The sequence below is a fragment of the Scyliorhinus canicula genome, chromosome 9 (genome assembly GCF_902713615.1).
Source record: "Scyliorhinus canicula chromosome 9, sScyCan1.1, whole genome shotgun sequence".
Taxonomy (NCBI): Eukaryota; Metazoa; Chordata; class Chondrichthyes; order Carcharhiniformes; family Scyliorhinidae; genus Scyliorhinus; species Scyliorhinus canicula.
The window spans coordinates 169,494,878-169,517,448 of record NC_052154.1 but is presented as its reverse complement, the minus strand read 5'-3'; the positions used below and the strand labels follow the sequence as shown (position 1 = coordinate 169,517,448).

The 22,571-nt window shown below is 52.8% G+C and overlaps 1 protein-coding gene across 2 annotated transcripts in view; it reads right to left on the bottom strand.

Annotated features, from left to right (window-relative positions):
- The window catches only part of LOC119971893 (switch-associated protein 70-like), a 251,970-nt gene that overhangs the window by 170,417 nt on the left and 58,982 nt on the right, over nt 1-22,571 (bottom strand). For both annotated transcript variants that reach the window (XM_038808175.1, XM_038808174.1), the window contains exon 2: nt 21,495-21,635. In XM_038808175.1, coding sequence (XP_038664103.1) covers nt 21,495-21,635 — 141 coding nt within the window. The remainder of the gene's footprint in view (nt 1-21,494; nt 21,636-22,571) is intronic.

Here is a 22,571-nt window from a genome sequence, read left to right as displayed (position 1 = left end):
TCACCTTTGGTACAGGCCTCTCCGACCGATTAGCCCGATCCAGTTCATATCGGGAGGGATCCTCCCCCTCCCCCAATAGCTTCGCCAACATCGCAGCAAAATACTCAGTCGACCTCGGCCCTTCAACTCCTTCGGGCAGCCCCACAATCCTCAAATTCTGTCGCCTGGATCTGTTTTCCAGATCTTCCATTTTGCCTCGCAGATCCTTGTTGATCTCTATCACCTTCCGCATCTCCTTCCCCATTGAGGTAAGTTGATCACTGTGCTGCAGTATCATAGAATTTACAGTGCAGAAGGAGGCCCATCGAGTCTGCACCGGCTCTTTTGAAAGAGCACTCTACCCAAGCCACATCTCCACCCTATCCCTGTAACCCAGTAACCCCAGCCAACACTGAAGGTAATTTTGGACAGTAAGGGCAATTTATTATGGCCAATCCACCTAGCCTGCACATCTTTGGACTGTGGGAGGAAACCGGAGCACCCGGAGGAAACCCACGCACACACGGGGAGAACGTGCAGACTCCACACAGTGACCCAAGCTGGGAATCGAACCTGGGACCCTGGAGCTGTGAAGCAATTGTGCTAACCACCATGCTACCGTGCTACCCCAATGTAATGTCTCTTCCACTTCCTTCAGCACCTCGCCTTGCTCCCGCACCTCCGCCACTGCGCTCGCCACCGCCGACCTCACCGAGGTAATCACCTCCTCCACCAGCGCTTTCAAAACCACCCCATCTCCTTCCTCATTGCCTCCATGTGTTTTGTGAACTGCATTTCGACTTCCACGGCCATCACCTTAGTTATTTCTTCAGCCGTAAGCAATGCGGCCTCCCCTGGTGCTCCAGCCTCCATTTTCTTTACTGACCCCGCGGTGACCTTTCCACTCCCCGACGGACTTTCAGCCGCTTTCTTCACGTCCGTTTTTTGTTGATCTTCGACATTTCCTCCCCCTGTGCTGTCTCCCGACTTTTGCTGCCTCTGCTGCCCTTAGGACCGGGCATTCGGGGGGTGGGGTTTAATGTCATCAGGGGACAGGGCTCAACATTTGGCCCCAGAAAGCGGGAGAGCGTGGGGCCCCCAAAGGTCCGCCTCTGGGTCTTCTCCATAAGGGCAATGTTTGTTTTACAGTTTTTATGACATATAAATGATTTGGATATTAAAATGCAAAGTAGAATTTCAAAATTTGTCACACCTCTAAGTTTGGTGTAATTGGCAAAGTGTGAGGATGTGATACAAGTCATCCGTAACAAGATACATATAGTAAGAAGTCTTACAAACCAGGTTAAAGTCCAACAGGTTTGTTTCTTACTTCTTACTGTGCCCACCCAAGTCCAACGCCGGCATCTTCACATCAAAGATACATATAGGTTAGTTGAAGATGGCAGATGTAATTCAATTCCAAGAGAAAACGGAGGTGATGCATTTTGACAGCAAGGATATGGGGGGGGCGATTCTCCAAAATGGAGACAAAGTGTTTGCGCCGTCGTGAACGCCGTCACATTTCACGACGGCGCGAAACGGGCATGGGGACGACCGATTCTGTCCCCCACAGACGGCCAGCACAGGGCTGGAATGGTTCATGCCGCCCCAGCCCCCCTTCCCGGCGCTAAATGGGCGCCGTGCCAACCTGCGCATGCGCGGGGGACTTCTTCAGCGCGCCAGCCCCGACGCAACATGGCGTGGGGATTCAGGGGCCGGACGCGCAACAAAGTAGGCCCGAGGGGGGAGAGGCCGGCCCGCCGATCGGTGGGCCCCGATCGCAGGCCAGACCCCATCGGAGGCCCCCCCCGGTGAAGGAGCGTTTTCCCCCACCCCGCGGGGCACCCCCGACCCTTTGCGCAGAGTTCCCGCCGGCAGCGACCAGGGGTGAACAGCGCCGGCGGGGGACTGTCCTATCCGCGCGGCCGCTTGGCCCATTCGGGCCGGAGAATCGGCGGCCACGTCAAACGCGCCGGCGCAAATGGCGCCGATTCTCCGCACCTCGGAGAACAGCACGCCGGCGTCGAGGTGTCGTGGCGCGGTTGCGGCGATTCTCCGGCCCGGCACGGGACTCAGAGAATCGCCCTCACGGAGAGGCAATATAGACTAAATGGTACAATTCTAAAGAGTGAGAATGGTCAGATAGACCCAGGGGCCATATTCATAGATCTTTGAAGTTGGTAGGACACATTGTAAGAATGGCTGCCAAAGCCTTTACAATCTTGGGCTTCATAAAAAGAAGTGCAATACAAAAGCAGGGTAGTTATGCTGAATCTTTATGGAACTCCGGTTAGGCCACAACTTGAGCAGAGCGTCAAGTTCTGGTCACTACAATTTACGAAGGGTGCGAGTGTCCTCGAGCGTATGCAGAGGGGGTTTGACAAAACAGCTACCAAGGGTGAACGGTGCCGGCGGGAACTCTGCGCGAACAGTCGGGGGGGGGGGGGGGGGGGGCAGCTCCTTCACCCCGGGGGGGGTCCTCCGATGGGGTCTGGCCCACGATCGGGGCCCACTGATTGACGAGCCGGCCTCTCCCCTGCCCCCCCGGGCCTACTTTCTGGTGCGGCCGGCCCCAGAACACCGACGCCATGTTGAGTCAGGGACAGCACGCTAAAGAAGTCCCCCGCGCATTCGCAGGTTGGCGTGGCGCCAAAAGGAGGCTGGAGCGGCGTGAACCACTCCAACGCCGTGCTGGCCCCCTGTGGGGGACAGAACAGGTCATACCTGGGCCCATTCACGACGGCGTGAACACTTGGGCTGCATATTGGAGAATCGCCCCCTTGTTTTTTTACGAAGTGGTAATGACCTGGAACACCTCCCTTACTAGAGAAGTGAAAACAGCTGTTCAATGCTTTCAAAAGGAAATTGGATGGCACTTAGTGGGGAATGGGACTGACTGGATTGCTCTACAGAATTTGGACATGATGGGCCAAATGGCCTCCTCCTGTGCTATAATACCTCCATAATCTCTTCATAAAATCTAAATTACCCCCCTAACTGAAAATCATTTTCCTCAGAGATATTGTGGATGCGATATATCAGACTCGTCGTGCCCGACTTGGTGTCCGGACGTAGCTGTTGAATCTCGTGAGAAGCCCCTTTCAAAATGGCGGCCCAATCTCTGAGGAATCGGTCTCATCGGCTGGTTCAGCTCCCCACTGCTAAAACAATTTCTAAGGCCCAAAAAATAACGTGTGGCGCGATTTGATGGGAACATTTCTAAGTGTCATTTTGGGCGCGATTGGCGGGATGCTGTGTTGGCGAGATCACGGCCCGTATTTAACGGCACTTAGTACCGGAAATGAGCCACCATGAGCTTCTCGCCGTTACTGGCTGTCTTACCCTCTGCGTCACCAGCTGGCGCCTCAGTATCTCGCCACTGACAAGGGGGGGCTGCTTTGAAACGCTCCTTCACCACTCACTCCCAGTCAACACACAAGCATGGCAATGCGTAGACCTGCTCTTTGCTTTGGGGTTGCTGACCTGGCCAGGCTTCCCGATGCAATGGATGCGAGGGGAGAGATCCTGTTCCCCGAGGGGGTCCAAGGGCCAGAAAGGGAGGTTGGCCTGTGCCCCTTCGCCCACATAAATTGTCTCGGCGGGTGACATTAGTGGACTGGCTTTGGGGGCACAATCTGGTCAGAACCACACTCTGGCTGATGCAGATGAGGTGGAGGCAGGAACATCCCAGAGAGTCAGCAGTCGGAGGTCTGCTCGATCCCAGGACTCAGCTGAGACCCAGTCAGATGGCGAGTCTCCAGACAAGGTTATCCCAGAGCTGATGAAGATGCTGGGACATGGCCATGAGATTCAGGAGAGGATGTCAGTGCACTCCGGCGGGTGCAGAGCCAATTGGAGGAGTTGCAAAGGCTACAGGCACAGGAGTTGATGCCGGCAATGTGTGGCACCGAGGCCAACATTGCTAGGGTAGCAACTGCAGTGGAAACCTACAGCACGAGGTCAGCACCTTGAGCGTTGGTGCCCAAGGCATGGCTCAGTCTGAGGCCATGTCCCAATCGCTGAGGGACATGTCGTATATGTGGACAACGGGGAGACGCCGGGACCAGCAGAGCTGGATAACGCCGCGGCCTCTCCAGCTTGCTCCAGCTGCCTCTCCGTCCCGTAGAGACCTTCCTTGGGGGGGTGGGGGGGGGGGGGGGGGGGGGGGGGAGAGCGCTGGAGGCAAACCCGGGGCATACCATCAAGGAGACGACGGCGGTCTCCAGGCTTCCCGAATCTCCCCCCCCCACCCTCCTAACACTGTCAATGTGCATGATAGGGAAGCAGTGGTCACTCACAAGTTGAACATACAGGGAGTAGAACCCCTTCCTTTTAATGAAGGTCACTCCCTGATGCCCCGATATGCGCAAGGCGACATTGTGCAATCTAATAACCCCTGGATCTGGGGCATCCTGGGGATGGTGGAGAATCCTGCTGCCCAGGCATCTTAATGGGCTTGATCCAGATCCAACGTTGAGATAATAAACTGCCAGGTATAGAGGGCATCTATGACCTCATGGATGCACTTGTGGGCTGTAGCGTGGGAAATGCTGCACATGTCCCGACTCAAACCCTGGAATGAATTGGTGGCATAAAGGTTCAGAGTTGCGGTAACCTTCAAGGTCACTGGGAGCGGGCATCATTAACCATTAAAGACCAAGGACCCATGCTGGTACATGTACACACAAATGCGCACACACGTGCACACACACACACACGTACACACACACACAGGTGCACACACACAGGTGCACACACACACGTGCACACACACACATGCACAAACACACACACGTGCACACACACACGCACGCACACACACACATGTGCACGCACGCACACACACACATGCAGCAGGGTAGCATGGTGGTTAGCATAAATGCTTCACAGCTCCAGGGTCCCAGGTTCGATTCCCGGCTGGGTCACTGTCTGTGTGGAGTCTGCACGTCCTCCCACTGTGTGCGTGGGTTTCCTCCGGGTGCTCCGGTTTCCTCCCACAGTCCAAAGATGTGCGGGTTAGGTGGATTGGCCATGTTAAATTGCCCGTAGTGTCCTAATAAAAGTAAGGTTAAGGGGGGGTTGTTGGGTTACGGGTATAGGGTGGATACGTGGGTTTGAGGAGGGTGATCATGGCTCGGCACAACATTGAGGGCCGAAGGGCCTGTTCTGTGCTGTACTGTTCTATGTTCTATGTACACACACGTGCACACACACACGCACGTGCACACACCACACATGCACACACAAACACGTGCACACACACACACGTGCACACACACACACACGTACACACACACGTACACACACACACATGTGCACGCGTACACACAGGTGCTCATGTACACAAACATGTGCACACACACACGTGCACACACATGTGCGCGCACACACGCACGTGCACACACACAGACACACGCACGTGCACACACACAGACACACACGCACATGCACACACACAGACACACACATGTACACACAGACACACATGTGCACACACACAGACACACATGTGCACACACACACATGTGCACACACACGTGCACACACACACATGTGCACACACACACACATGTGCACACACACATGCGCGCGCACACACCCACACACACACGTGCACATGCACATGTGCACACACACACACATGTGAACACACACACATGTGCATACACACACACATGTGCACACACACGTGCACGCACGCACAGATGTGCACACACCCACACACATGTGCGCACGCACACACGTGCACACACACACATGTGCACACATACATGTGCACACACACCTGCGCACACACATACACGTGCGTGCATGCACACACACACATGCGTGCACACACACATGTGCACACACGTATACACATGCAGACACACACATACAAACGCGCACACATGTACACACACACATGTCCACACACATCCACACGTACACACCCACACGTACACACACATACATACACACACACATACAGACATGCACACATACACATACACACACACACACGCACACATACACACACGCACACATACACACACGCACACATACACACACATGCACACACACGTGTACACACACGTACACACACACAAACACATACACACAGAGACGTACACACACACATACATGCACACATACAAGTACACACACACACACGTACACACACACACACATACACACACACAGACGTACACATACACGCACAAACACACACACACATACACACACACAGACAGTCACACGTACACATATACACATACACGTGCATGCACACATGTACACTACACAAACGTACACACACACACATACATATGCGCACACACGTACATGAGAAAGAGAGTGGAAACCACCTCTCCTTCTCCAGCACTGGCAGCGCCTCATTCCAACGACTCCCCCAGGTCAGAGAGTCAAGAGGAGTCTCCCTCTCCCCCTCCCCCTCCCGCGCACCCCCCCTCTCCCCCCCCCCCCCACACCACACCTCCACAAACATAGACCAAACACAAAACAAAAAGGAAGCAAGGAATACGACCTGCACAGCAGCTGTAGTTGATCCTGTTATGGGCATCCACAATTTTAATGATTGCTGGAAGGCCTCACGGACTGTAAGCCCCTTCAGCCGCTGAGCACTGGGGTACCCTCTGGTGTCCTCGAGTTCTGCATGCCAGAAAATGGAAGTGGTTACTCACCTCCTCAGATCCCCTCAGCAGCCATTTGCGCCAGCTTCACGTTTTTAAAAAGGGCTACTAAATGACGCCCATGTGATTTCTTGCTCAGGAGCTGGTTATGTCCCAGGAGGCCGTTACATTCAACTTCAACCTCGCTAACGAGATGGAAATCGGTGCCATATTTGGGCGTGATCGGGAACTCGCCACCGGGAGCGGGCCAGTTAGGTGACAAACTGATTCGCACCCAACGCAGTTCTCGATTCTGGCCTTTTCCGCTACTTCATGGACAGCCCAGATCCGCGCTGGGCATAACACGGTGGTTAAATCGCATCCCATGTACGGGTGAATACCCAGTGTGGATCCTCACCCAAAAAGCCAGCGGGAAACGAGCCACCAAACTTGCCCGAAATGACACTTGTGGCGGGCGTGCTGGGCTTTTCGGCCGCGTCCTGCACAAGATCGCCATGGGAGGGACGGGGACCATGTAAAAGTCCGTTGACCTCAGTGGGAATTTCCAGTCGCCACACGGATACGGCCAAAAAATCCCGCCCTTAGAAATTGTTTGGTTGAAATCCGCCCCCTGAAATTTCTCTTTCAAAAGACAACCGCAAATTCACGTTGCCCACGTCGACAGTTTCTTCTGGAAAGCGGTGACTCTTTGTGCAATGCAATACGTCCTGGCATCTGACCTAACTTCTTCTAATTCTGGCTTTCAACATAACTTTGTGATTGATTTGATATGCAGACTTACATAGAATTCTCAGAATTTGCATAAGCATTCTCTCTTTAGTTTAGCTGATTCGATCAAAGTGGATTGTAACCAATCTTTGCAACATTTTAAGATAATCATCACTCTAGTATTTCTTAAAAGTAAATAAATCTTGGGCGAAATTCTCCCCTACCTGGCGGGGCGGGAGGTCCCGGTGTAGCGGAGTGGCGCCAACTACTCCGGCGTCGGGCCTCCCCAAAGGTGCGGAATTCTCCGCACCTTTAGGGGCTAGGCCCGCGCCGGAGTGGCTCCCGCTCCACCGATGGAGCCAAAACTGGCACCAACGGCCTTTGGCGCTTCGCCGCCCGGCGTCAGGGCTGGCCGAAAGACCTTCGCCGGTCCGCGCATGCGCCGGAGCGTCAGCGGCCGCTGACATCACCACCGGCGCATGCGCGGTGGAGGGGGGTCTCTTCCACCGCCATGGTGGACCCACCCCCCCCCTCCCCCGAATCAAAATTCTTTCTTATTTTTAAAGAGTTCAACCCCCTACTCCTCTACACTTTCCTTTCTGAATCCTTCCAAGCTCAAAATACAGACTCCTGCACACAGCTTCCCAAAATCCGAACCACGGCGGCACAGTAACACAGTGGTTAGCACTGTTGCTTCACAACGCCAGGGTCCTAGGTTCAATTCCCGGCTTGGGTCACTGTCTGTGCGGAGTCTGCACGTTCTCCCCGTGTCTAGGTTGGGTTTCCTCCGGGTGCTCCGGTTTCTACCCACGAGTCCCAAAAGACGTGCTGTTAGGTAATTTGGACATTCTGAATTCTCCCTCGGTGTACCAGGGGCTTTTCATAGTAACTTCATTGCAGTGTTAATGTAAGTCTACTTGTGACAATAAAGATTATTATTATGTCAAAGTCAAGACTTGTTACGACAGTCTCCTACCTTAAGTCATTATTTTCTGAGGCAACAGATTTTTAAATGTTAATCTTCCTTTCTCTTAGTCTTCAATTTACAAAGTCAAAATTGGAATCACCTAATCAATTACTTCCTTTACCCCTCTTTTTACATAGCACATAGAACATACAGTGCAGAAGGAGGCCATTCGGCCCATCGAGTCTGCACCAACCCACTTAAGCCCTCACTTCCACCCTATCCCCGTAACGCAATAAACCCGCCGAACCTTTTTGGTCACAAATAGTGCTGCCCCTATCCTGTTCCTTTCAATCACAATTGCCTTTTTCGTGGTACGACCATAGATTTTGAATCAAATTCCTCCATTTAAAAAAAAATATTGAAATGTTGCTTAACTCCCAGAAAGATACCTATACTCTGTCCTTCAAGGTTAATAGCATATTATAATGTCTTACTTATTTTTAAATGGATCATAATTAAAGTGCCCCATCAAATTGGGGTAGCCTGATGGTTAAATATTTGTGTTTAATGAGTTTGGCAAATACAATGCTACGCAGCAATTAATAACAAATGCACATTTTACAACGCCCATTTATGCTTCATTAATGCAGTGTAATTCTTGGTGCCAAAGGCACATGACAGAAACTTTAGACAAATCATTTAGTGCATGATGAAAGAAGTACACTATTTAGATCATTGAGAAAATGATGCAAGGATGACAAGTTAATAAATTACTGTGTTTATTACATTTTTAAGTTTGAAGTTTCGATAACTGAACATTATATAATTTCAGTATTTTATCAATTTTTTTTAAAAGTAGATACCTATGTCTTTTCGTCCAAGTTTAAAATATTAAATGCACTTGCTTGCTCTCTCAAATACAAATGGCTTGTTTATCTAAGGGAGCATAAACTGGCTGCCCTTTAACAAGGCATTCCTTGTTTGTGTAGGGCAATTATGGAGAGCTGCCCAAATCTATGGCTTCAGCTGGGTGTGTGGTAGCAAAGGGAAAAATGTGTTTCCTGCACATTACAAAAAAGTACAGAAATATTCTTGTGGTCATTACACAAACAACTAAGAAAAAAGCAGTGTGCAGAATCAGAATGCGAATCAGGGGAGGGGAGGGGAAGTTGCACAATCTCCAAATAAGTGTGTTACTCCCTTGAAACTCATTGTGGTATTTTCAATTGTGAGAATTAAAATGGAGGAAGAAGCATTTTTTTTTAAGAAATCTGCTTCCGCTGTTTTCATTTTTAAAAAAAATATGATCAGGATGACATTTTGATGAAAGGACATCGACCTAAAGATTAACTCATTCTTTCACCACAGACGTTGTCTGTCCTGCTGTATTTCCAGCATTTGTATTTATTTCAGGTTTTCAACATCCACTGTGTTTTGCTTTTATACCACAATTATTACAGCAAGGAAATTATTAAATAGAATCTTTTTGGAATTCAACCAAGTGCTGAGATTGACAAAGTGAAGCAATTTTTTTCCATGGCATTGGCTATATTACTTCTGCCCTGTTATGTATAGGGTTCAAAAATCAGGTTCATTCACAGAAAGAAAGAGCTTACACTTAAGGCGTGCTTTTGTTTTATTACTTTATCAGAGTTACAAAGCCAGAGCGCAGAGTGTGGCCAGGGGCAAACCCCTAATCCAGCTCCTTGCCTGCTCCAAAAAACAATTCAAATTGAATCCATTTCATGGTCCCAACAAGAGACTCATACCAGATCCAGGCATAACACCTGACCTCATGCTCATCTTAGCGATGCATCCCAACATGCTTGACAGCAATGAAGTACTTCTTGATGTGAGGGAACATTTGGCCATGGGGGAAAAGGAGGCTCCCAATTTGTACATAGTAAGGTCCCATCAACAGCAATGAAGTAAACAACCAGCTAATCTCTTTTTATTGATGTTCTTTTACAGCTAACTATCGGCCAGGTTACCAGCTCTTTGGCAAACACATCCGCCCTTGTACAGTTGCCATCCCCGGGACGGCTGGTAGTAGCTCGGAATCAGTTATCAATTTCCCAGTGGCCTCAGAAAGCATTCCAAGAAATTTTAAAATGCTGGTTTAACCGATCAGTATTTCTGAACCACAGCTGAATCAAAATCAGCAATTTCCAATCAAATTCAAATCTTAACCGGGACAAAATAGCCAGAGGGAGCTGAGATGTCTCCGAAGGATGCAGCCCTGCTTTGAGCTTCAGTCTGCTGGCTCACACCCGAAGCCACCGTGCATTCTCAGGTAAGAAATACTCTTAAATTGAAAAGGAAACACAGCCCCTCAAATAGGAATGGATTAATGGGCAGTAAAATGTTAAGTCTGATTAACATATCTGTTAATAGTGATAGACAAGTGGGAGAGAGAAATCTCTGCAGTATTCCTGAACTTCTGTCACAGAACTGTTACAGCACAGGAGGAGAACATTTGGCCATTAAATCTTCATCGGCTCTCCATATGAGCATAATGCCTTTTCCCCATATCCTTGCACATTTATTCAACAATCATCCCAATACCGTCCTGGATACCTTGATTGAACCTGCCTCATCTCACTTCCAGGCAGTGCGTCCTGCTGACTACGTGGCTGGGATTCTCCCACCCCTCGCCGGGCGGCAGTGGGATTCCTGCTACGCTGGTCGGAGGCCGTTGACAGCACCCTCCCCCCCCCCGACGATTCTCCGGGCCCCGATGGGCCGAGTGGCCGTTCATTTTTGGCCAGTCCCGCTGACGTTAATTACTCACCTCACGCACGGTGGGACCTGGCAGGTGAGTATGCAGGGGCGGTCCTCGGGAGGGGCACGGGGAGATCTGACCCTGGGAAGGGGCCCCCAGTGTGGCCTGGCCCGCTATCAGGTGCCCACCGATCTGCGGGCAGGCTTGTTCCATGGGGGCACTTCTTTCTTCCTCGCTGGGCCACGCCATATTGCCCGGGGGCCGGCACCGAGAAGAGAACCCCCTGCGCATGCACGAACTCGCGCCGGCCCTTCGGCGCCTTCCTCACCTTGGGGGGCCGCTGACGCCGGAGTAGTTGCCGCCGGTTTTCCTGCCGCCGTGGGGACTTAGTCCCCAAAAGGGAGAATCCCGGCCCATGTCTTCCTTTTATGGGCGGTACGGTAGCACAGTGGTTAGCACTGTGGTTTCATAGTGCCGCCCATAAAAGAGATCTCCAGGTTCAATTGGGTCACTGTCTGTGCAGAATCTGCTCATTCTCCACGTGTCTGTGTGGGTTTCCTCCGGGTGCTCCGGTTTCCTCCCACAAGTCCCGAAAGACGTGCTTGTTAGGTGAATTGGACATTCTGAATTCTCCCTCCATGTACTCGCATGGGCGCCTGAGTGTGACGACTAGGGGATTTTCACAGTAACTTTGCAGTGTTAATGTAAGCCTACTTGTGACACTAATAAAGATTATTATGATAGGGATCGATCTGGGCCATGTGTAGCTGGTGAGTGAACTTAGTCAAGTGCAGCAATGAGGAAAAGAACAGTGAGTAGAACGTAGTATCTAGGGGGAAAATGCTGGAAAATCTCAGCAAGTCTGGCAGCATCTGTAGGGAGAGATAAGAGCTAATGTTTTGAGTCCAATGACTCTTTGTCAAAGCTCAAAGACAGAGAGAGTGGGAAATATTTATACTGTGGAGTGAGAATGAAAGATGAGTCATAGCCACAGAAACCCAGGGAAACTGGGTGCTAATAGCCACAGATACCAAGGAGAAAGAGTGCTAATGGCGGTCCCCAGAGAGGACAAAAGATGTGAAAGGTCAAACAGCAGAGAAACTAACATCAGAGGATGAACTGTAGGTGTGGGGGGAGGGGAAGGGGGAAGCAAAGAGGAGAAAGGTGCAGGAAAAGTGGATAAGATTGACGGAGGGGGGGAAATTAAATGTATATTAAGAAAGAAAGAAATGGACTTCCGGTGGCGGCAATGCGGAGCTAAGCCACACGCTCGGCAGCTCCCGCTAATAACGGACTTTGGGGCTCTTTCCAGGGCCCCCAACGGAACTTCGCCGACGAATCCCGACATGGGAACGGGTCTGGAGTAGATCCCTAAGGTCCTATGGTCCGGACCAGGAGTGGGGTAAGCAGAGAAACAATGGAAGCGCCCCAGGAAAAGCGGGGGAAGAGAAACAAAATGGCGGCCGGCGGAGGCCTCGAGGAGCTGAGGCAGTGGGCGCAGGAGCAGCAGGAGACTCTGCTGCGCTGCTTCCAGGAGCTTAAGGTGGAGCTGCTGGAGTCGCTGAAGGCTACCACCAGAGAGCTGATGGAGACTCAGACAGCCCAGGGGGCCGTGATCCGGGAGCTGTAGAAGCAGGCCTCCGAAAGGGAGGATGAGGCCGTGGCCATCGCGGGGAAGGTGGAGATGCACGAGACGCTCCATAAAAGGTGGCAGGAGCGGTTCGAGGAGATGGACAACCGGTCGAGGCGGAAGAATTTGCGGATCCTGGGCCTCACGGAGGGGCTGGAGGGGTCGGACCTGGCGGCCTATGTGGTTGTTATGCTGAACTCGTTGATGGGAGCTGGGTCCTTCCAGGGACCCCTGGAGTTGGAGGGGGTCCACAGAATTCTGGCTAGGAGGCCCAAGCCGAACGAGCCGCCGCGGGCGGCGTTGGTGCGGTTTCACCGGTTCGTTGATCGTGAGTGCGTGCACCAGTGGGCCAAAAAGGAGCGGAGCAGCAAGTGGGAGAACACGGAGGTGTGGATCTTCCAGGACTGGAGTGCGGAGGTGGCTAATCGGAGGGCCGGGTTCAACCGGACGAAGGCGGTGCTCCACAGACGGAGCGTGAAGTTTGGCATGTTGCAGCCGGCGCGTCTGTGGGTCACCTACAAGGACCGGCACCATTATTTTGAGGCCCCGGAGGAGGCGTGGGCCTTTGTGCAGGCCGAGAAACTGGACTCAAACTGAGGGTCCAAGATGGGGGATTTTGTATGATAATGCAATTGTGTTTGATTTTTGCTCTGGCGGGGGGAGGGGGGGTTTCTCTGTTTAATGCAAGATGTGTGTTGGCTTTAGGGTGGGTGGGGCAATGTCGTTGTGTCTTTTTGTATGGGTCTGGTGGACGGGTTCGGGCAGGGAGGTAAACTGGGAGTGCGCGGGCCGTTGCTGGCTGTTATTTTCCCACGCAAGAGCGGGGGGGGGGAGGAGGGCCTGCTGATGGGCATGAAGGAGGAGGCGTAGTCCCACGTGGGGAGGAGTCGGAGGTAGGGCGGGAGTCGCCGGGGTCAGCAGACGTTAGCTGGCTCACGGGAGTGCTATGAAGGGAGGGGCGCGGCTAGGAGGGGTCCTAGCCATTGGGGGGGGGGGGGAGCTGGAGGATGCAGGGGGTGCTGGGGTGGGGAGTTGTTGCCGTGGGGAACAGGCCGAGCGGGGGACGCTGGCCAGTGGTGGGCAGGGGATGGGTTATGGCTAATCGGCAGGGGAGGGGGGCAGGGAGCCCTCTGATCCGGCTGATAACCTGGAATGTGAGGGGGCAGAATAGGCTGGTCAAACGGACCTGGGTGTTTGCGCACTTGAAGGGGCTGAAGGCGGATGTGGCCATGCTCCAAGAGACACACCTGAAAGTGGCAAACCAGGTTCGGCTGAGGAAGGGATGGGTGGGCCAAGTATTTCATTCAGGGCTGGATGAGAAGAGTCGGGTGGTGGCGATCCTGGTGGGAAAGAGGGTGTCATTTGAGGCATTAAATGTGGTGGCTGACAGTGGCGGGAGATATGTGATCGTGAGTGGTAAGCTGCAGGGGGAGCGGGTGGTGTTGGTGAATGTTTACGCCCCAAATTGGGACGATGCGGGGTTTATGCGGCGCATGTTGGCCTGCATTCCGGACCTGGAGGTGGGGGGCCTGATCATGGGGGAGGACTTCAACAAGGTGTTGGAACCCCCATTGGAACGATCCGAGTCCCGGACGGGTAGGAGGCCGGCGGCGGCTAAGGTTTGAGGGGGTTTATGGATCAGATGGGAGGGGTGGATCCCTGGAGGTTTGCGAGGCCAAGGGCCAGGGAGTACTCGTTTTTCTCCCATGTGCATAAGGCCTATTCGAGGATTGATTTTTTTGTCCTGAGCAAGGGGCTGGTTTCGAGGGTGGAGGATGTTGAATACTCTGCCATTGCCATTTTGGATCATGCCCCGCACTGGGTGGACCTCGGGCTGGGGGAGGAGAGGGACCAACATCCGCTCTGGCGCATGGAGGTGGGGCTGTTGGCAGACGAGGAGGTGGCCGGGAGGGTTCGGGGATGTATTGAGAGGTACCTTGAGGCCAACGGTAACGGGGAGGTCCGAGTGGGGACAGTCTGGGAGGCATTGAAGGCGGTGATGAGGGGGGGAATTGATCTCCATTCGAACCCATAGGGAGAGGGGGGAGCAGAGGGAGAGGGAGAGATTGATAGGGGAGATGGTGAGGGTGGATAGGAGATATGCGGAGGCTCCAGAAGAGGGATTGCTGGGGGAGAGGCGTAGCCTTCAGCCAGGTTCGACCTATTGACTACCAGAAAGGCGGAAGCTCAGTGGAGGAAAGCACAGGAGGCGGTGTCTGAGTATGGGGAGAAGGCGAGTAGGATGCTGGCACACCAGCTCCGAAAGCGGGACGCGGCAAGGGAGAGTGTGGGAGTGACGGATAGAGCTGGGAAGGTGGTGCGGAGCGGGGTAGATGTTAATGGGGCACTTCTTGGACAAGCTGCAATTTCCGAGGGTGGAGGAGGGGCAGGTGGAGGGGCTGGGGGCGCCGATTGAGCTGGAGGAGCTGGTTAAAGCGATAGGGAGCATGCAGTCGGGGAAGGCGCCGGGGCCGGATGGGTTTCCGGCCGAATTCTATAAAATGTATGCGGACTCGTTGGGCCCCCTGTTGGTCCGGACCTTTAACGAGGCAAGGGAGGTGGGGGCTTTGCCCCCAACTATGTCATGGGCGCTGATTTCCTTGATCCTTAAGCGGGACAAGGACCCTCTGCAATGTAGACGCCAAGCTGCTGGCAAAGATCCTAGCCACAAGAATAGAGGATTGCGTGCCGGGGGTCATTCACAAGGACCAGACGGGGTTTGTGAAGGGAAGTCAGTTGAATACAAACATACGAAGGCTCCTCAACGTTATTATGATGCCGGCTGTGAAAGGGGAGGCAGAGATAGTGGTGGCATTAGATGCGGAGAAGGCCTTTGATAGGGTTGAGTGGGGGTGTCTATGGGAGGTGTTGGAAAGGTTTGGGTTTGGGGAGGGGTTTGTCCGTTCGGTGAGGTTGCTCTATGAGGCCCCGATGGCGAGTGTAGCCACGAATAGGAGGAGGTTGGAGTACTTTCGGCTGTACCGGGGGACGAGACAGGGGTGTCCCCTGTCCCCCTTGCCCTTTGCGTTGGCAATTGAGCCCCGGCCATGGCGTTGAGGGAGTCAGGGAACTGGAGGGGCCTGGTGCGGGCTGGGGAGGAGCATCGAGTGTCGCTTTATGCGGACGACCTGTTGCTGTATGTGGCGGACCCGGTGGGGGGGATGCCGGAGGTGATGAGGATTCTTAGTGAATTTGTGGGGTTTCTCTGGGTATAAGCTGAACCTGGGCAAGAGCGAGTTGTTCGTGGTGCACCCGGGGGATCAGGAGGAGGGGATTGGTAGGCTCCCACTGAAGCAGGCAGGGAAGAGCTTCAGGTACCTGGGAGTCCAGGTGGCTGTGGAGCTGGGGGGCCCTGCACAAGCTCAACCTCACAAGGTTGACCTCACAAGGGCAGCACGGTAGCATGGTGGTTAGCATAAATGCTTCACAGCTCCAGGGTCCCAGGTTCGATTCCCGGCTGGGTCACTGTCTGTGCGGAGTCTGCACGTCCTCCCCGTGTGTGCGTGGGTTTCCTCCGGGTGCTCCGGTTTCCTCCCACAGTCCAAAGATGTGCGGGTTAGGTGGATTGGCCATGCTAAATTGCCCGTAGTGTCCTAAAAAGTAAGGTTAAGGGGGGGTTGTTGGGTTACGGGTATAGGGTGGATACGTGGGTTTGAGTAGGGTGATCATTGCTCGGCACAACATCGAGGGCTGAAGGGCCTGTTCTGTGCTGTACTGTTCTATGTTCTATGTTCTATGTTGGTGGAGCAGATGGAGGAGGAGTTCAAAAGGTGGGATATGTTACCGCTGTCACTGGCGGAGAGGGTGCTGTCCGTTAAGATGACGGTGCTCCCGAGGTTTTTGTTCCTGTTCCAGTGCCTCCCCATCCTTATCCCAAAGGCCTTTTTTAGGAGGGGCAACAGGAGTATTACGGGATTTGTGTGGGCGCATGGGACTCCGAGGGTGTTCTTGGCACGGGGCAGGGATGGGGGGGGGCTGGCGCTGCCCAACCTCTGTGGGTACTATTGGGCTGCCAACGCAGCGATGGTGCGTAAGTGGGTAATGGACGGGGAAGGGGCAGCATGGAAGAGGATGGAGATGGTGTCCTGTGTGGGCACGAGCCTGGAGGCGCTGGTAACGGCGCCGTTGCCAATCCCTCCAACGAGGTATACCACGAGCCCGGTGGTGGCGGCTACCCTCAAAATTTGGGGGCAATGGAGATGGCATAGGGGAGAAGTGGGGGGCTCGATGGAGGCCTCGATACGGGGGAACCATCGGTTTGTTCCAGGGAGCATTGATGGCGGATTTCTGGGCTGGCACAGGGTAGGGGCTAGGAGGTTAAGGGACCTGTTTGTGGAGGAGATGTTCGCGAGCTTGGGGGAGTTAGAGGGGAAGTTTGGGCTCCCCCCCGGGGAACATTTTTCGGTACATGCAGGTTAGGGCGTTTTCCAGGCGGCAGGTGGAGGGGTTCCCTCTGTTGCCCCCACGTGGGGTACGGGACAGGGTGCTCTCGGGGGTGTGGGTTGGAGGAGGGAGGATTTCGGACATATACCGGGTAATGCAGGAGGAAGACGAGGCCTCGGTGGAGGAACTGAAGGGGAAATGGGAAGAGGAGCTGGGTGAGGAGATTGAGGAGGGGACGTGGGCGGATGCCCTGGAGAGAGTAAAGACAGGTGTGCTAGGTGCTCGGGGAGCCCAGTGAACCACGCCCATATGTTTTGGGCGTGCCCAGCGCTGGGGGAGTTTTGGAAGGGGGTAGCAAGGACGGGGTCGAGGGTGGCAGGATCCAGGGTCAAGCCAGGCTGGGGACTTGCAATTTTTGGGGTTGCAGTGGATCCGGGAGTGCAGGAGGCGAAAGAGGCCGGTGTTCTGGCCTTTGCGTCCCTAGTAGCCCGGCGGAGGATTCTTCTTCAGTGGAAGGATGCGAGGCCCCCAAGCGTGGAGGCCTGGATCAGTGATATGACGGGGTTCATCAAGTTGGAGAAGGTGAAATTTGCCCTGAGGGGATCAGTACAGGGGTCACAATCTGGTATATTGCATTCGCTGCTCCCAATGTGGTCTCCTTTATATCGGAGAGACCAAACGCAGACTGGGTGATCGCTTTGTTGTGCATCTTCGGTCTGTGCGCATTCAAGATCTTGACCTTCCTGTTGCTTGCCATTTTAACAAAAGATCCTGCTCCCATGCCCACATGTCTGTTCTTGGCCTGCTGCAATGTTCCAGTGAAGCGTAACGCAAACTGGAAGAACAACTTCTCATCTTCCGGTTAGGCACGCTACAGCCTTCTGGCCTGAACATCAAATTCAACAACTTCAGATGATCAGCCCCACCTCAATCCATTTGTTTTCAGTTCATTTTAACTGTCTTTTACCATTTGTTTCTTTCTCTTTTTTTTTTGAAATAATTTTTATTGGAATTTTTTACAGAAAACATAAAAATATAACAAGTATAGCAACAAGCAGTAATATGCAACTAACAGCACCATAACACCCACAATTCCCCCCCCCATACCGTAACATCACATGTATCACACTCCCCCCACCGCCCCACCCTCCCCAACAAGAGAACTTAACCATAAATTAAAATTAAATAAATAAAATTTAAATAAAATAAGCAAACATAATCAACGTCCGTTCCCCCCCACCCCCGTCCCGCCCGCCCGCCCCCCCCCCCCCCCCCGGGTCGCTGCTGCTACTGCCCCAGTACCCTATCGTTGAGCCAGAAAGACGAGGAAAGGTTGCCACCGTTTAAAGAACCCTTGCACCGATCCTCTCAGGGCGAATTTGACCTTCTCAAGCTTAATGAAGCCCGCCATGTCATTGATTCAGGTCTCCACTCTTGGGGGCCTCGCGTCCTTCCATTGTAGCAAAATCCTTCGCCGGGCTACTAGGGACGCAAAGGCCAGCACACCGGCCTCTTTCGCCTCCTGCACTCCCGGCTCCATCCCAACCCCAAAGATCGCGAGTCCCCATCCTGGCTTGACCCTGGATCCCACCACCCTTGACACCGTCCTCGCCACCCCCTTCCAGAACTCCTCCAATGCCGGGCATGCCCAGAACATATGGGCATGGTTCGCTGGACTCCCCGAGCACCTGACACACCTATCTTCACCCCCAAAGAACCTACTCATCCTCGTCCCAGTCATGTGGGCCCTATGCAGCACCTTGAATTGAATGAGGCTAAGCCGCGCACACGAGGAGGAAGAATTTACCCTCTCCAGGGCATCAGCCCATGTCCCGTCTTCGATCAGTTCCCCCTCCCACTTCGTTTTCAGCTCCTCTACTGACGCCTCTTCCACCTCCTGCATAAGCTTGTAGATATCGGATATCTTCCCCTCCCCGACCCAGACCCCCGAGGGCACCCTGTCGCTCACCCCCCTCGCGGGGAGCGCAGGGAATCCCTCCACCTGCCGTCTAGCAAATGCCTTTACCTGCAGATATCTAAACATGTTTCCCGGCGGGAGCCCAAATTTCTCTTCCAACTCCCCCAGGCTCGCAAACCTTCCGTCGATAAACAGGTCCCTCAGCTGTCTAATGCCCGCTCTATACCATCCCTGAAATCCCTCATCCATGTTCCCCGGGACGAACCTATGGTTCCCCCTTAACGGAGCCTCCATCGAGCCCCCCACTTCTCCCCTATGTCGTCTCCACTGCCCCCAAATCTTGAGGGTAGCCGCCACCACCGGACTCGTGGTATACCTTGTGGGAGGGAGCGGCCACGGCGCCGTTACCAGGGCCCCCAGGCTTGTATCCCCAGAGGACGCTCTCTCCATCCGTTTCCATGCTGCCCCCTCCCCCTCCATCACCCACTTACGCACCATCGACACGTTGGCCGCCCAGTAGTACCCCGAGAGGTTGGGCAACGCCAGCCCCCCCCCCCCCATCTCTACTCCGCTCCAAGAAGACCCTCTTCACCCTCGGGGTGCCATGCGCCCAAACAAATCCCATGATGCTGCTGGTCACCCTTTTAAAAAAGGCCCTAGGGATAAAGATGGGCAAACACTGGAAGAGGAACAAGAACCTCGGGAGAACCGTCATTTTGACAGATTGCACTCGGCCCGCCAGCGATAGCGGCACCATGTCCCACCTTTTAAATTCCTCCTCCATCTGTTCCACTAGTCTGGTGAAGTTAAGCTTATGAAGAGCCCCCCCAACTCCTGGCCACCTGCACCCCCAGGTACCTGAAACTCTTCACTGCCCTCCTGAAGGGGAGCCTCCCAATTCCCTCCTCCTGATCTCCCGGGTGCACTACAAATACCTCGCTCTTTCCTAAGTTTAGCTTATAGCCCGAGAAGCCCCCAAATTCCGCTACCAGCTCCATCACCCCCGGCATTCTCCCTCTGGGTCCCCCACATATAACAGCAGGTCGTCCGCATACAGTGATACCCGGTGCTCCTCCCCACCCCGCACCAGACCCCTCCATTTCCCTGACTCCCTCAACGCCATGGCCAGCGGTTCAATCGCCAGTGCAAAGAGCAGGGGGGACAGGGGACACCCCTGCCTGGTCCCACGGTAGAGCCTAAAATACTCCGATCTCCTTCCATTTGTGACTACACTCGCCATCGGCGCCGCGTAAAGCAGCCTCACCCATTTGATGAATCCCTCCCCAAATCCAAACCTCTCCAGCACCTCCCACAGGTACCCCCACTCAACTCTATCAAACGCTTTCTCTGCGACCAGCGCCACCACTATCTCCGCCTCCCCCTCCACATTTGTTTCTTTCTTAATATACATTTAATTTCCCCCCCCCCCAATCTTATCCACCTTTCCTGCACCTTTCTCCTCTTTGCTTCCCCCTTCCCCTCCCCCCACACCTACAGTTCTTCCTCTGAAGTTAGTTTCCCTGATGTTTGACCTTTCACATCTTTTGTCCTCTCTGGGGACTGCCATTAACACTCTTTACCCTTGGTATCTGTGGCCATTCGCACCCTTTCCCTGGGTTTCTGTGGCTATGACTCATCTTTCATTCTCACTCCACAGTATAAATATTTCCCATTCTCTCTGTCTGTTAGCTTTGACAAAGAGTCATCGGACTCGAAACGTTAGCTCTTTTCTCTCCCTACAGATGCTGCCAGATCTGCTGAGATTTTCCAGCATTTTCCCTTTCGTTTCAGATTCCAGCATCCGCAGTAATTTGCTTTTATGAACGTAGTATCGACATATGCACACAGGCAGAAGGAACAATGGTGAGGTTACTAGCAGCAGACATGGATGGGGCCCACTATCTCACAGCTGTTGAGCTGCAGCTGATAGTCCAGGGGAGGAGCGACAGGCATGAGTCCGTGGCTGGAACTCTCTGTCTCCAGCTCAGAAAGTGGCATTGAATCTGCTACGATCCCCTTCAGCGACAGAGCTTGTATAGCATCCGATACCCTTCCTCGCCCTCAGAGAATGAGCTACTCAGGTGACTAGGGTGTGGAGCTTCCTCCCAATGGGCGCAGCTCCCCACAGAATATAAACCCTGACCTGGAAGCAGTTCGGGGAAGGAGACCCTGAGGGGAGTGGAGAGGAGTGCTTATTGTGACTAGTGTGGAATAAAGTGAGTTGTACCCTGTCAGCCTGGCCTCTCGCGGAGTCTTTGCCTCCGTCTACAACAGAATCACCGGGAGATTCAAATAAATAAGGCAAAAGTTCACGTTTCTGATGAACAGCTAAATTCTTTTCATTCCTGTTTTTCCAAAATTGTTGCTTTAAAATAATCCCAAAGTCACTTAATCTTTCGCTTCCACCGACATCTCCCAGAATATGATCAGCCAAGGTTGGCAATTTACCTGAGAGAAAAAGATTCAGAATACTACCTTGGGGTCACCCTCAAAACAGTAGGCACTAATTTTACTACAAGAGCTGCTAATCCGTGCAGTGAATTGTTAAATCATACTTGCAAAAGAAAATTGAGTTTCACAGCTCGGGTTATGTATCAATTTATCAAAAGAATTACCTTATCCAAGATGAACTTGTTCAAATAGGGCATGTATCCCTGGTTAGAAACCGGTCCTTCATCATCATCCTTAAAGTGGTTTTCCAAAGCCACTGGATTATGAGGTACTTTTAACACTGTGCACAGGCTGTGTGAAAGGACCTGTTTCAATAAATAAAAATAAACATTAGTGAGGTTTAGTGACTATCTCCTCTATTACAAAGCATTGCCAACTCTCGCGTTTGAAAAGAAAATCTGACTTTAACAAACTGTCAAATTCCAAAAAATTAACATCATGAAAGAAAGAACTTGCATCAATATAGCCCTCTTAATGCCTTCAGTGGGTTCAAGTCCAAAAGGGGCCGGGTAAATGGGGGAATATGAGGGAATGCTGGTTCTCGGTAAATAGGATGAATGCGGCTGCCCTTGACATCTACGCAGCATTTGACTGAACGCAGCATCGCGGAGCCCTCATAAAATTGAACTCAATGGGAATCAGGGAGAAACTCTCCTCTGGCTTGAAGTACAAAGGATGTAGTTGTGGTGGAGGCCAATCATCTCGGGTCAGGGCATTGTTGCAGGGTAGTGTCCGAGGCCCAACTATCTTCATCAATGATGCTTCATCAATTACATTCCCTCCATCATGAGGTCAGAAATGGGCTGTCCACCGATAAATACACTGTTGAAATCTATTCACAATTCCTCAAATACTAAAGCAATCCCTATCGGCATGCAGCAAGAGCTGTACAATATTCAGCGTTGGCCTGATCAATGGCAACTGTCAGGCATTGACCATCTCCAACCAAATAGAATCTAAGCATCTCTCCATGACACTCAATGGCATTACCACAACATCAACATCCTGGCAAGAAATTGAATTGGACCAGCCATATAAATACTGTGACTACAAAGGGCAGGTCAGAGGCTGGGAAGTTTGAGTCAAGTAACTCATTTCCTGACTCTCCAAAGCCTATCCTCCATCAGGTCAGGTATGTGACGGAGTACTCTCCACTTGTCTGGATGAGTGCAGTTGCAACAACACTCAGGAGAAGCTCAGCGCCATCCAGGACAAATGTAGCCCACTTGTTCGGCACCTGC